The 13,025-nt window shown below is 39.1% G+C and overlaps 2 protein-coding genes across 11 annotated transcripts in view; one reads left to right on the top strand and one right to left on the bottom strand.

The window, feature by feature from the left end:
- AK5 (adenylate kinase 5) overlaps positions 1 to 2,002 on the top strand; it is a 239,572-nt gene extending 237,570 nt beyond the window's left edge. Inside the window, exon 14 of the mRNA XM_045897391.3 lies at positions 1,689 to 2,002. Within this exon, the coding sequence (XP_045753347.1) occupies positions 1,689 to 1,757 (69 nt within the window). The 3' untranslated portion in view covers positions 1,758 to 2,002. The remainder of the gene's footprint in view (positions 1 to 1,688) is intronic.
- Positions 2,003 to 3,048: 1,046 nt separating this feature from the next.
- ZZZ3 (zinc finger ZZ-type containing 3) overlaps positions 3,049 to 13,025 on the bottom strand; it is a 110,372-nt gene continuing 100,395 nt past the window's right edge. For all 10 annotated transcript variants that reach the window (XM_064588957.1, XM_064588965.1, XM_045897384.3 and 7 more), the window contains 3 exons: positions 12,888 to 13,022; positions 8,808 to 8,908; positions 3,049 to 8,508 (listed from right to left, as the gene is read on the bottom strand). In XM_064588957.1, coding sequence (XP_064445027.1) covers positions 8,364 to 8,508; positions 8,808 to 8,908; positions 12,888 to 13,022 — 381 coding nt within the window. In that variant the 3' untranslated portion in view covers positions 3,049 to 8,363. The remainder of the gene's footprint in view (positions 8,509 to 8,807; positions 8,909 to 12,887; positions 13,023 to 13,025) is intronic.

Below are 13,025 nucleotides of genomic sequence, written 5' to 3'. Positions count from 1 at the left end.
TTTCAGAGTGTGGTCCAAGATGACCCACAGCAAAATCATCTGGAGAATGTGTTAAATATGTGGATTAGATGGCCCAGCCCAACCCTAGCAAATGAGAACATGTGGAGATAAAGCTTGAAAAAGCTGCATCTTAGCAGGCTCGCTGCCCACCTCTCTCACGAGTCTTAGGTGGGTCACCAGGCCTCCTCTTCCTGCTGTCCGAGGTGTGGTGGGACACTCCTCAGTGGCTGGGACAATGTTAGGAAACTTTGAGAGAGGAAGGGTACGTAGTAGTGCCTTCATGCCCAGGAATCAGCTCCCTCCCTGCTTCCTCTGGGACAGCCCCTCGAGGTGGTGAACCAACAACGTCCAAGGGGACCAGTTGCGGTCCCAGCTCTCCGCTTTCTTCTCTGCAGTCCCACCCCATGCCCTATTCCTGTCCTCCAAATGCTCTGCAGCACTCAGAAGTCTTAACTCGTCTTTCCATGAGCCTCAACGATACTTTACCTCAACAAGGCACCTAGTTTTTGTTGTTTTAAATAGATTTTGAGTTTTAAATCACAGCAAAACTGAACATAAAGTACAGAATTCTCATATACCCTTGTCCGCAAACACAACACAACCTCCCCCACGATCAGCATCCCACACAAGCGTAGTATGTCACAATCGATGAACCTACATCAACACATCATTCTCACCGAAAGTCCAGGTTAATGTACATTAGGGTTCACTCTTGGTGTTCGCACTCAATGGATTTTGACAAATATGTGATGACCTGTATACAACATTAAGTTTCACTATCATAAAAATCCTCTTTATTCCACCCATTCTTTCCTCTCTCCCCACAACTCAGTCTTTTTACTGTCTCCCTAGTTTTGCCTTTTTCATAATGTCATATGGTTATTTAGCCTTCTCAGATTGACTTTTTTCACTTAGTGATATGAATTTAAGTTCCCCAAGTCTTTTCATGGCTTGGTAACTCGTTTGAGTGCTAAATAATATTCCACTGTCTGGATACCACAGTTTATCCACTCACCTAATGAAATCTTAGTTGCTTCCAAGTTTTGGCAATTATGAATAAAGCTCCTATAAACGTGCATGTGCAAGTTTCTGTGTGGACATAAATTTTCAGCTCCTTTGGGTAAATAGCAAGATGCACAATTCCTGGATGATACGGTTAAAAATGTTTAATTTTGTAAGAAATTGCCAAAGTGTCTTCCAAAGTGGCTGTACCATTTTGCATTCCTCAGCAAAGAATGAGCATTCCCGTTGCGCCACACTTTCACCAGCATCCGGTGGGTTTTTTTGGATTTTGGCCAAATAGGTGTGTAGTGGTATCTAATTGATGTTTTAATTTAGACAAACCTAGTTTTTAAACAACTACTCACTTTTCCTCTGTGGTTTTGGGGTCTCTTATTTTAAAATTTTGCACAAGTTATGAGCAGGTAATTCATTTTTTATTGTTAGAAACAGTCTTATCTACAAATATTTCTTAAGACTAACTTTCTGGGGGCGCCTGGGTGGCTCAGTCAATTAAGCATCCAACTCTTGATTTTGGCTCAGGTCATGATCTCAGGGTCGTGGGTGCAGAGTCGGTTTCAGATTCTCTCTCCCTCTCCCTGGCCTCTCCCTATGCTGTTGTGCTCTAAATAAGATCTTAAAAAAAAAAAAAAGACTAACTTTCTCTTTTTTTTCCCTTTTAAATGTAGGTAAATGCAGAGGGGACGCCAGAGGAAGTTTTTCTTCAACTCTGCACAGCTATTGACTCTATTTTCTGAAGGCAAAAAAGCATGTGCATTAAGGAGAGTGGAGACAGAAAAAAATATTAAAAGGTTCATCCCTTAACACAGTATGTTTCAAGTTAAACCTTTAGTGCTCCCCGCCGCCGCCCCAATCCTAACATTGCTGTTTGCTGCCCAACTCGACCTTCCTGAGAGGTGTCTGGAAATCATGCATGATGTATTTCGTATGCTCCACCTCTTCTCCCTCACCCCACAGCTGTCCGCCCCCTGGCACCACACTGCTCTGCGGTCCCGGCCGTGCCCCCGAGCTGCTGGTGTGTAAGCCGCAGTGAGTGCTGGCGTGCGCCAGTGGTGCCCCCAGGACTCGCAGCAGTCTGTCTGGTTTCCCTCTGCCAAGTAGGGGATTGGCGCCCCTAACCCCGCAGCACATTTCCCTTCCTCATCCCGACACTGACATGCTGTTGCCTGATGAAGGGCCTTCATCTGAGGGGCAGGCCTAGGCATCTCCTCAAGTCTCATCCACTAGCAGTAGCTCAGAGCCAGAGACTGGGCTGACAACTCCAATTGCTGATAAGAAATGTGATTAAATTTGATAAGAGATAATACAGTGTGAAATTGTATAGCTTTCCCGAGACAGTAAAACCCAGACTAGTCACCAATAACATGTGTCCGTTCATTTTTTGGAAACTGGCTACTTGGACTGCTGTCATAATGGCTAAGAAAACAAACTGGATAAATTGTCTAACCTGATCGCTTTTATACCTGGTGGTGCATTTCAGCAATGATGAATTAATACCAATGATCAAACATAACTTTAAAGCACGAGGTGATTTGTTACTGCATTCACTGGACTAATGTCAGCTTACAGTTTTGATTTCACATGATCACCTATTTACTTATTGTTACTGCCAAGCAAGTAAGAAATAAAGTAACAGTAACCAAACTGATGTGGGTAGGAGAGGCATGTCAGTACATGATGTTTAACAGATCCCAGAGGTACATTCGTTTCATACAGGCCTTCAACAGGGCTGTGCAAACCTTATCATATCCATATGTAAAACTGTGTTTTCCTTGCTTCAAACCAGTGAAGTTTGGGTTCTCTTTTGTGCTATCAGTTGCCAAATCAGAGCTTCTTATATATTCTACTGGAATAATTGCATCTTCCATTCAGTCACTATAAAAGACCATAGTTTCAGTTTGCATGACTTTTTTCCCCTTCAATGGTTGTGCTGATAAGGATCCAATTCTGGGACAGAACTGTATTTTTAAAGTCATTTTTTTTCTTTTGAAATGGATATGTACAAATAAAATAAATGGAACACAACAAAACTCTTTTTCTATTTATTTGTAACTCACATCATTCTGGAAAGCACTTGAAGCCTTATTCCAAACAGAATTAGAAGCAAAGACAGTAATAGTTGAAATTTAGGATATGCTCATATGGTTTTAATTTTGGCCATAGATCAGTTTTGAGCTATTACAGAGAGAATTCTCAGTGTACTCATGATACATGGTAATTTTTGTATTTCCTTTTGCTCTAGCAGTCATTCTTAAACAGAAATGTCCGTGTTTGCTAAAGAAAAAATTAAGCTTCTTTGGTTACAATTATGCCTCTATTACAAAAAGGGGCATGTTCCTACAACTCACACAGTTGTCAAATGCTTCATTACTAGCCCAGCTGTCACACTCTCTATAAGGGGGCACAAGGAGCATTTCAGCAAATGAGAGAGTTAGAGGATGAAAATTATCACTTATGCCAAAAACACAAAATGACTCTTTGTAGGGATTAACATTCTTTAAACACATACCACATACTGGCAAACACAGTCCATGCCTACCACAGCTCTGACAGCTTCAGGAAGGGAAATGAGATGGCAGGGCAGCAGACAGGGCCAGCCATGGCTTTTATGGCTGTAGCTGGCTGCCCACTTGAAAAAAAAAAACCAACCAACCAACCAGCAGGGGTAAATGGCTTTGCCCCTGAAGAGTATCTAGAGATGCAGTAGATTGCTAAAACATGTTACTGATGTGGATGGCTTGAAATAACATCACTACTTTAAAGTCACAGGATTTTAAAGCAGGAAAGGATCTCAGAGGTGTTTGCCTAGCAAAAGACCTTGTGTGTATGGAAATAAGACATCAGAACACGATCCAAACTCCTTTACAGTGGTCCACATTCAAGGCCTCACCCGCTCTGGCCCTGTAACTTTGTATCACCCCATCAACTATACTCTCCTCTTGCTCATTTGGCTCAAGCTACCTGGCCCTCTTAATGTTGCCTAAACAAGCCAAGCTCTTTGCTCCATCAGGACCCTTGTTGCTATCCTTCTGCCTCTTCCACCAGGTTATCCATAAGCTAATTCCTTCACTCCGTCCAGGTCTCTGTTCAAATTTACACTCGTCATCAAGACATTCTTTGATTATTCCATCTAAAAATGACAGACAGGTCTCCATTCTTCCATCATTTTTCTTTAACTGTTATTTTTCTTCACAGCATTTATCTCTGCTTAACTTTACGTAGTATTTCACATGTACTTGTTTACTGCTATTCTGCTGCATTAGACTATAAGCTCTATAAGGGCAAAGCATAGCAATTTTTGAGAGCTAACATTTAAATCCTCTGAACCTTTGTTACTTCCCTATAGAGATCATAATAATAAGCACCCTCATAGAGGAGTTGTGAGGATTAAACAAGTTAATTATACCTCTATATCATTTACTAGTTCCTACTGTTCAATAAAAGGTGGTTTTTAGTCAACATTTATTGAGTGCGCCTCACAATTGGGACTGGGACCCAGAATATCCACTCTAGTGTCCTTTCACTCTAAAAACATGGCAGAGAATCAAGATATATGGCCTAGCTGGGGATCCAGAGAGAAGTATAATCTCAGTCGCCCAAGGTTGAACCACATCCTCCAGAAGAGATAGGATGCAATTCTTCAGTCCTCTCAGAGCCCTGGAAAGATCCTCTGAGGCAGGCCCTCTAAGGGCCCCACATGGGCACTCACAGACACACTCAGACATAAGTGGTCTCTCTCTCCTACCTTCCTGGAGAAAAAATGTAACTCATGGAAACACCGATCATACTACCAATAAATATTTACTGAAAATCTACAAGAGCTAGGCAGGCCATAGGGATACAGACAGACATGGATGGTCTCTGTCCTCATGGAGCTAAATGTGATACCACTCTCAAAAACCCATTTAATCGGCTACATGAGAAGTTTAAAAAAAAAAAAAAAGTCATGGGGGGGATCATATCAACAGAAGCGTATTTCATAAAGTTAAGAAATAAAGACCCTTAATAACCTAAAAATGACAATGCCTCCATAATCTTTGTGGGGAAAAAAACTACCTGTTATTTGGAGACTTCCAGTACACCTAGAGCAACGGCTTTCAAACTCTGTTACCCACATTAAAAAAACACAGTTTACACAGCATGCCACAGTTACAACTAAAAAAGGAATTTCACAAAACAGTATTTATCCTTACCACCTGTGATATACTATTTTCTTAAAAAAAAAAAAGTTCTTCATATCTCAGTATATAATTGTTCTGTAATGTAATTTAAACAAAAGGGGAACTGGATAAGGCATACTATTAGGTTAAGTGAGAGGCACCAAACATGCATGGAAACAAATCGTCTCAGACAGGAGACTTTGCCTAAAGCCTCATGATCACATGTTTGCTGTCAAATCAGAATATGTAAATTCTATGTATGTGTGGTTTTCTAATTCACCATGGCCGACGATTTCAGTGCTTTTCCCCCATCCACAGATCTGCTTCTCTATTCTGTGCTAAGGTTTGTAACTCTAGGAGCCACACCACACCAGAAAAAAAGACTGAAAAGCAACCCCTGCGCACTTCCACCTGCAATACCTTAGTGACGCCTGACACAAAGGGAATATTCTTGCTCCAGAAATTGGGTAGTGACTCTGGAGCAATCTGTTTAGGTTAAACTTTACTAACTATATGACCCCGAGCAAGTTATTTAACCTCTCTGGCTAGATCTCCTCATATGAAAACAGGATAATCAACACACCTTTCTCCTAAGGTGGTGAGAATTAAATCTGCTATCATTATCTTGCTTGGCACATAGTAAGCACTTCATTAGTATTTGCTATTATTATTAGTGCACACCACACCAATCAAAACCTCTTCTGCCTAAACCTTAGAGCAGTGGTTTTAGGTGTCATTCAAAGTTCCTTCAGTTCTTAGCAAATAACTTGAACATATCTCAGGAAATACATCTGACCTACTAAATACCACTTAATATACAATGCTTTTAACAACTCAGTCTATGTTGTCTGTTAAAGGCCATACTTCCTTATAGGAGATGAAAGGACTACTTGCAAAAGACAGCCTTGCCCATTCTTCCAGTCCGCCAATTAAAATGACAACAACACATTACTACTACTATGCCCTCTAGAGCATTTAAAAGCCAGGAGGACTATATGCTTGGAGCTGAAAATGCAAAATAAACAGATCTTTACTCAAGCGGAAAGTAATGCTCTTTGCTACTCAAAATTTTCAAAATCTCTGCCCTTGAAAAATACATTTAAGTAGATTTTGTGTATTGTTTAGATGAGAACTGTATCATACACAGCCCTCTTCCAAAACATACTTTATACTTTATGGGACTTTTTGAATGGACCTGAATGGCTCTCCAAAACCAATTGGTATTATTTCTATAAAACACAAGTTTCCATCAAGTGCTGCAGTCTTGCTACAAATTGAAGGCAGAACTCCTGGCATATTCACTTAACATTTAATATCAGAATGCCCCCATGTTAACAATTCCCTCTTCTCCCAACTAATAATTCCAGGGTGAGAGGTTAAGTCCACTTCCTGTTCTGATGCAATATATTTTATCAGCATCATCAGTAATCTTTAATCAATATATTATTTTCAAACCCTCATATTTCTATATTTAAAATATTATATTACTTTTTTCAGTTAAAAAAATTCAAGGTATGATTTTAGTACCTCACAACAAATATTGAAGGACTAGTAAATAATGTCCCCTTGATTTAAAATTGGAAAAAACTCTAAAACTAAAGTAAGTATTAATATTTAATCTTAGAATATTTATTCATCTCTTCCAATAGTCAATAATAATTGTCAGTGCATACAGTGATCTTCAAAAACCATCTGTTTAAACACATGAGGGGGGGCTTACTTTGATCCAAAAGAATAAAATTTTTCAGCCTAAGTATAGTTTTCACATCTGGGCATTAATAATAGCATTCTTCTTTAACCATGGTGTGTGTTCTTTTTGTAACCCAGTTTAATTTAGTGTCTCAGCACACACTGAGCGAAAACATAACCACCTTTCCAGAGCTTCTCACATTCAACCCATTTCCATAATACTATAGTCCTTACTCTTTTTTTAAAGGACAAAAAGGTAAAGCAACCCCTTAAAAAGAATTTCTTTTTTGTTTTAACACTAGTAAAAAAAAACTCCAAAATCTAACCAAAAGGAACTCACAACAAGCATTCTATAATATAAACAGACAGTATCCACATAGTTTATTTCTCACAGTTCTCCTGACAAATGAACATTATTCAAGAACATACTGTATACACAGATAAGAAGAAACATACAAAATGTTTTAAATGATGCACAACAAAATCCAGCAGTATAAAAGAATGCATGTGAACTCTTGCTCACTGCGCAGACTAAATTTAATCACTTGTTTAAATAGTAATAAAAATACAATCTTTTATGGATCTTGTGCAGACTACAAAAGAGGGAAATTATTACCATATATATGATTTTTATATTAGGCAGTTTTCTTTGATGAGTTGCACTGACAACTCCAAATACAGAGGCAGAAGGCTGTGTATTTTAAAGGAATTAATGTTGTGAATTAGAGACTTTACACAGTTACTACCACTGGCACTTTTCACCATAGTTTGTACACATCACATGATCATCTTATATAACATTACATTTAAAAAATATATCTGAGTGACAATTGTATAACATTCACACACCATGAGCTGGTCAAGGAAGCAATGCCACAGCGGCCTCCTGTAGTGCTTCGCTGTTGGTAAGAAGGACAGTTCATTGTGGTTAAAAGAAATTAGACATCAATATGGTTAAGCAGCTCCGATTTACTAAAGGCCATCAGTGGCCACCACTGGGACAGTGAGTTCTTTTTAAGTGTGTATCCTAGAAGCAAATACCATCATTGGTTAAAACTTTGTCTAAGAAGTCAGCTTCTGTGCCGAAAACTATTTTCACAAAACTGAAAGCTACTAAACTGTTTTAAGATAAATACTTTGTCTTCTCATTATCCTATTTATGACCGAGTTCTTTGAAACCTTTGGAATTTACTCTCTTCAACGTGTGCTCTCGTTTCCATCTCACCCATTTAAGATCACCACCTAAAAGGCTTTAGGGTGGTGGTGAGAAATTCACCAGGGAAACCCTTTGCTCACCAGGAATGTTCAGCTGCTGAACACTGATCTAGAGCCACAACGGTGCAGAGCTGGACTTGACGAGAACACTCAGGAAGCTGTCATGCTGTGAGTGTCATTTCAGGGAAAGCAGAGAATCTTTCCAAACTGTGCACATAATTCACAATGATACCATTGCTATGTGTTGAAGAGGACTAGTATATGATGTTCTCTTCCATGTCATCTGTTTGCTGGAAAGTAGTTTGGGTCAAGGTAATTATAACTGGTGCCCTGTGACACACAGTAGTCTCTGTCTAAGAATGTCTCTGACCTATAAACAGGTTCTAACTGGTGATCTTCCTTGTGAATATCTGTTTCATGTAGGCTGCAAAGAAAAAAACACACACACACACACATATCATTACATGGCATTGGATGCATTTTTGTCTAGACATTACAAAACTTCCTCACAGCTCTACCTATTCAAATCCATTAATCTATCAAAATCTCTAATGGGAAGTTACTTGAGATGTGGTATAATTAAAAGTTCTTAATTGCCTAGAACAACAAAGTTTAATTCACTAAGTGTGGTCATTCTCTAAGTAGTTTGGAAATCAAATTCACTAGTGGCTATGAAGCTCTTCACTTGTCAAATGTGAGACCTACAATGAAGAAAACACTTACCAGTCTGAACAAGAATCACAGAAATCCAATGACATTTCTGGAGGACAATCCTGGCAGTGCCACCGAACACCCTGGATAGGTTCTATGCCACAGTTATCACACTGGAGAAGTTTCAGAGAGAAAAAATATTAAGCTACACACATTGGGGGCGCCTGGGTGGCTCAGTCGCTAAGCGTCTGCCTTCGCTCAGGTCATGGTCCCAGGGTCCTGGGATCGAGCCTCACATCGGGCTCCCTGCTCTGCGGGAAGCCTGCTTCTCCCTCTCCCACTCCCCCTGCCAATCTCTCTGTGTCAAATAAATTTAAAAATCTTTAAAAAAAAGAAAGAGGGACGCCTGGGTGGCTCAGATGGTTAAGCGTCTGCCTTCGGCTCAGGTCACGATCCCAGGCTCCTGGGATCGGGCCCCGCGTCAGGCTCCCTGCTCCGTGGGAAGCCTGCTTCTCCCTCTCCCTCTGCCCTTCCCCTCCCCACCCCATTCATGCTCTCTCTCGTTCTCTCTCAAATAAATGAAATCTTTAAAAAAAATAAACAATAAAAATCATTTGTGGACAATTAGAAAAATCTGAAAATAACTTGGTTATTTATTTTCATTATATATATTTAATTCTCTTAAATGTGTTGATAATATTGTGACTATATAAACATTTATGGTGAATATCACAATGTCTGCAGCTAATTTTCAAGGCATTCAGAAAAAAATACACATACTCACAAATAGTTATATGAAGCAAATATGGCAAAATAGGAACAATTGTTAAATCAAGAGAATGAATATACAAGTGTTCATATTGTATTATTCTTTCAACCTTTCTGGATATTCAGAAAATAAATTTAAATATAAAATTCAGGGAAAATTGAAAAGTTACATTTGAAGTCATATAATTCCATCTAAAGTAATATAATTAGGGGCGCCTGGGTGGCTCAGTCGTTAAGCATCTGCCTTCGGCTCAGGTCATGATCCCAGGGTCCTGGGATCAAGCCCGCATCGGGGTCCCTGCTCTGTGGGAAGCCTGCTTCTCCCTCTCCCACTACCCCCACTTGTGTTCCCTCTCTTGCTGTGCCTCTCTCTGTCAAATAAATAAATAAAATCTTTAAAAAAATAAATAAATAAAATAAATAAAAAATTTTAAAAAGCTACACACATTGTTCCAAAACCTTTTTTTCCTGATGGGAAACACACAATGTGCACAAAAACATCCTCTCCTCTCCCCATGCACTAGACAGCAGTGTAACACGAAAATCGTTGTAAGTCAGATACAATTTCTAGCAAACTAGCTGAAATTCCATCCGTTCAAGATGGAAGTACAGGTGGGTGAGAGGTACATTATAATAAACTAGGGATAACCTTGAATATGCTTTAATTTACTTTTTGGAATTTTTTTATTTTAATTCCAGTATAGTTACATACAAGTGTTTTGTTAGTTTCAGGTATACAACATAGTGATACAACAATTCTGTACATTATTCAGTGCTCATCATGAGAAGTGTACTCTTTAATTCACTTTTCAAAATTTTAAGTAATCACCTGCAAATTTGGACACTTGATTAGTAATAACTGTTTACCTTAAACGGACCTCAGACCAGTGTATGACGACTGTGATTGAAAACCACTGACTCAATACCACAGTTAAAACTATACAAATAAATTACAGAACTATTGAACAAGCTATCACTAAGTGAACCCAGGTAAACACAAATCCTCTCTACACTTTTATCTTATCGAATTACTCTCCAAAGCCTGAAGGATCCTAATAACCAATGCCCATCATAAAGAAAAGGCAGATCTAGCTTCTTCCCAATGTGGTGGCATCCTGGTAGCCCTCAGTCTCTCCTGGGTGATTTTGGAAATAAATCTTATTTCTAGTTTCTTTGATCATCAGGCCAACTAGAGTGGCCGACAGATTAGTAAACAAGCCACAGCTGGGTCTTACAGCAAAATTTTGAGAAGTGGAGCGTTTCCTCTGGAAAGGCCAGAGGTAACAATTGGGAAAATTTCTAATGGAGAAGCAGGGTTATGGAAAGACCAGGAGGAAAAATCATTTAATAGAGTCTGGCTAATGGCCATACTAGAGGCTCAGAGGTATAATAATTTTAAGTTTCTGTGTATCAGTCACAGCACATATCACTATGTTTATGTAACCACTACCAGCAACTCTATATAGTTCCTGGTCTCATTTTAGAAATGCTTCCTCCAATCTCACCAAATACAATCAATTCTAAAGCCCAAAGTGTTCTCAAACTTGTCAATCTCTCTCGATTTCCACAGCCACCAATCAAGCCTGGGACATTCTCATCTTTTGTCTAAATTACCAAAAGAGTCTCTAACCAGTCTCCCTGCCTCCAGCCTTGACTTCTTCTTATCCATTCTCCATACTAAGTCCAGAATGATCTTCTTCTCCACCACTTAATTTTTTTTTCAATTACATAAATAACATACATGAATACATTACTGTTTATAGAATTTAACAATATAGTATTCAGAAATTATCCACTCTAACCCCCCTGCCTTCCCAAAGATTATCAATACTAATAGTATAAATAATAGGAATGATTTTTCTATAGTGCAGATTTCATATTACTCTCTGCTTAAACTCCTTCAATGATTCCCCAACCTTTAAGGAAAGTTTAAACTCCTCAGCAAATTTCCAAGGCACCTCAATAGCCTCACTACTCTCCAGTATGTTCTCTAGTCATAGTCAACTATTTTACTAACTTAACTAAATTCCTTATGAGATGAAAACAGAATAAGGACAGAAACTGAGTCCATCTTGTTTACTACTGAATCCCTAGCACTTAAGCAAAGTGCCTGGAACATAATAAGTATTTCAAAATTTGCTGGAATGAATGGATGTACTTCTACTAGCCTGGAAGGGGAAAAGAAATTTCTCATCTATGAACAACAACAAAAAGAGAAATAGCTCTGATGGATGAAAGGATAAAGAAAATGTCACACATACACAATGGAATATTATTCAGCCATAAAACAGAAAGAAATCCTGCCATTTGTGACATGGATGAGAGAGTAGAGGACATTATGCTAAGTAAAAGAAACCACAGAGAAAGGAACAAGTGCTATACAATCTCACATATATATGAAAACAAAACCCCCAAAACTCATAGAAGCAGAGAGTAGAATGGTGGTTGCCAGGGGCTGGGAGGTGGGAGAAATGGGGAGATGTAAGTCAAATGATAAAAATTTTCAATTATAAGTAAGTTCTGGAGATGTAACGTACAGCATGGGATTAATAATACAGCACTGCAGACTCGGAATTTGCTAAGAGAGTCCATCCCAAGTGCTGTCACCACACACATACAAAAGGGTATCTATGTGAGGTGATGTTTTTGTACCTTAAAATTGTGTATACCTTAAATATACACAATTTTTTTTTTGTAAAGATTTTATTTTTTATTTATCTGCAAGAGAGAATGAGAGACAGAGAGCACGAGAGGGAGGAGGGTCAGAGGGAGAAGCAGACTCCCTGCTGAGCAGGGAGCCCGATGCGGGACTCGATCCAGGGACTCCAGGATCATGACCTGAGCCGAAGGCAGACGCTTAACGACTGAGCCACCCAGGCGCCCTATTTTTTTATTTTTTTTAAAGATTTTATTTATTTATTTGAGAGAGAGAGAATGAGAGAGAGCACATGAGAGAGGGGAGGTCAGAGGGAGAAGCAGACTCCCTGCTGAGCAGGGAGCCCGACGTGGGGCTCGATCCCGGGACTCCAGGATCATGACCTGAGCCGAAGGCAGTCGCTTAACCGACTGAGCCACCCAGGCGCCCAATATACACAATTTTTGTCAGTTATATCTCAGTAAAGGTGGGAGTAAGAAAGAGAAATAGCTAGGCAAAAACATCTCATATTTTACCTCAAAATACAGATGTCTGTATGTTTGTCTTCATTCCATTGAATCATAAACCTATTAACATCAGTACCTGTAGCACACTACAGTTAAATGAACAGGACTAGAACTAAACTTACTTTTATCTGTGTGCTGCAAAGTCTGGAATTTAAAGCTCCAGAAACCACCTTAAATATCTCTTATCACCCTTTCAAAAACTGAATAAACAGTAAAATTTACCTTGAAGCCCACATGTTGTACAAATCCACTTTCAGCTTGCATCTGCTGGAGTTTCTGCTTCTTTAACTTTTTAAACTGTAATAGTTCCTTATATTCAGGTAAATTCCTATACATGATAGGAATACTTTCTTCATCCTA

This window comes from Mirounga angustirostris, unplaced genomic scaffold (genome assembly GCF_029215605.1).
Source record: "Mirounga angustirostris isolate CCGP_5_RB_7025 unplaced genomic scaffold, mMirAng1.0.hap1 SCAF_4, whole genome shotgun sequence".
Classification (NCBI taxonomy): Eukaryota; Metazoa; Chordata; class Mammalia; order Carnivora; family Phocidae; genus Mirounga; species Mirounga angustirostris.
The sequence above is the reverse complement of the archived record's forward strand: the minus strand, read 5'-3'. Positions and strand labels throughout refer to the sequence as shown.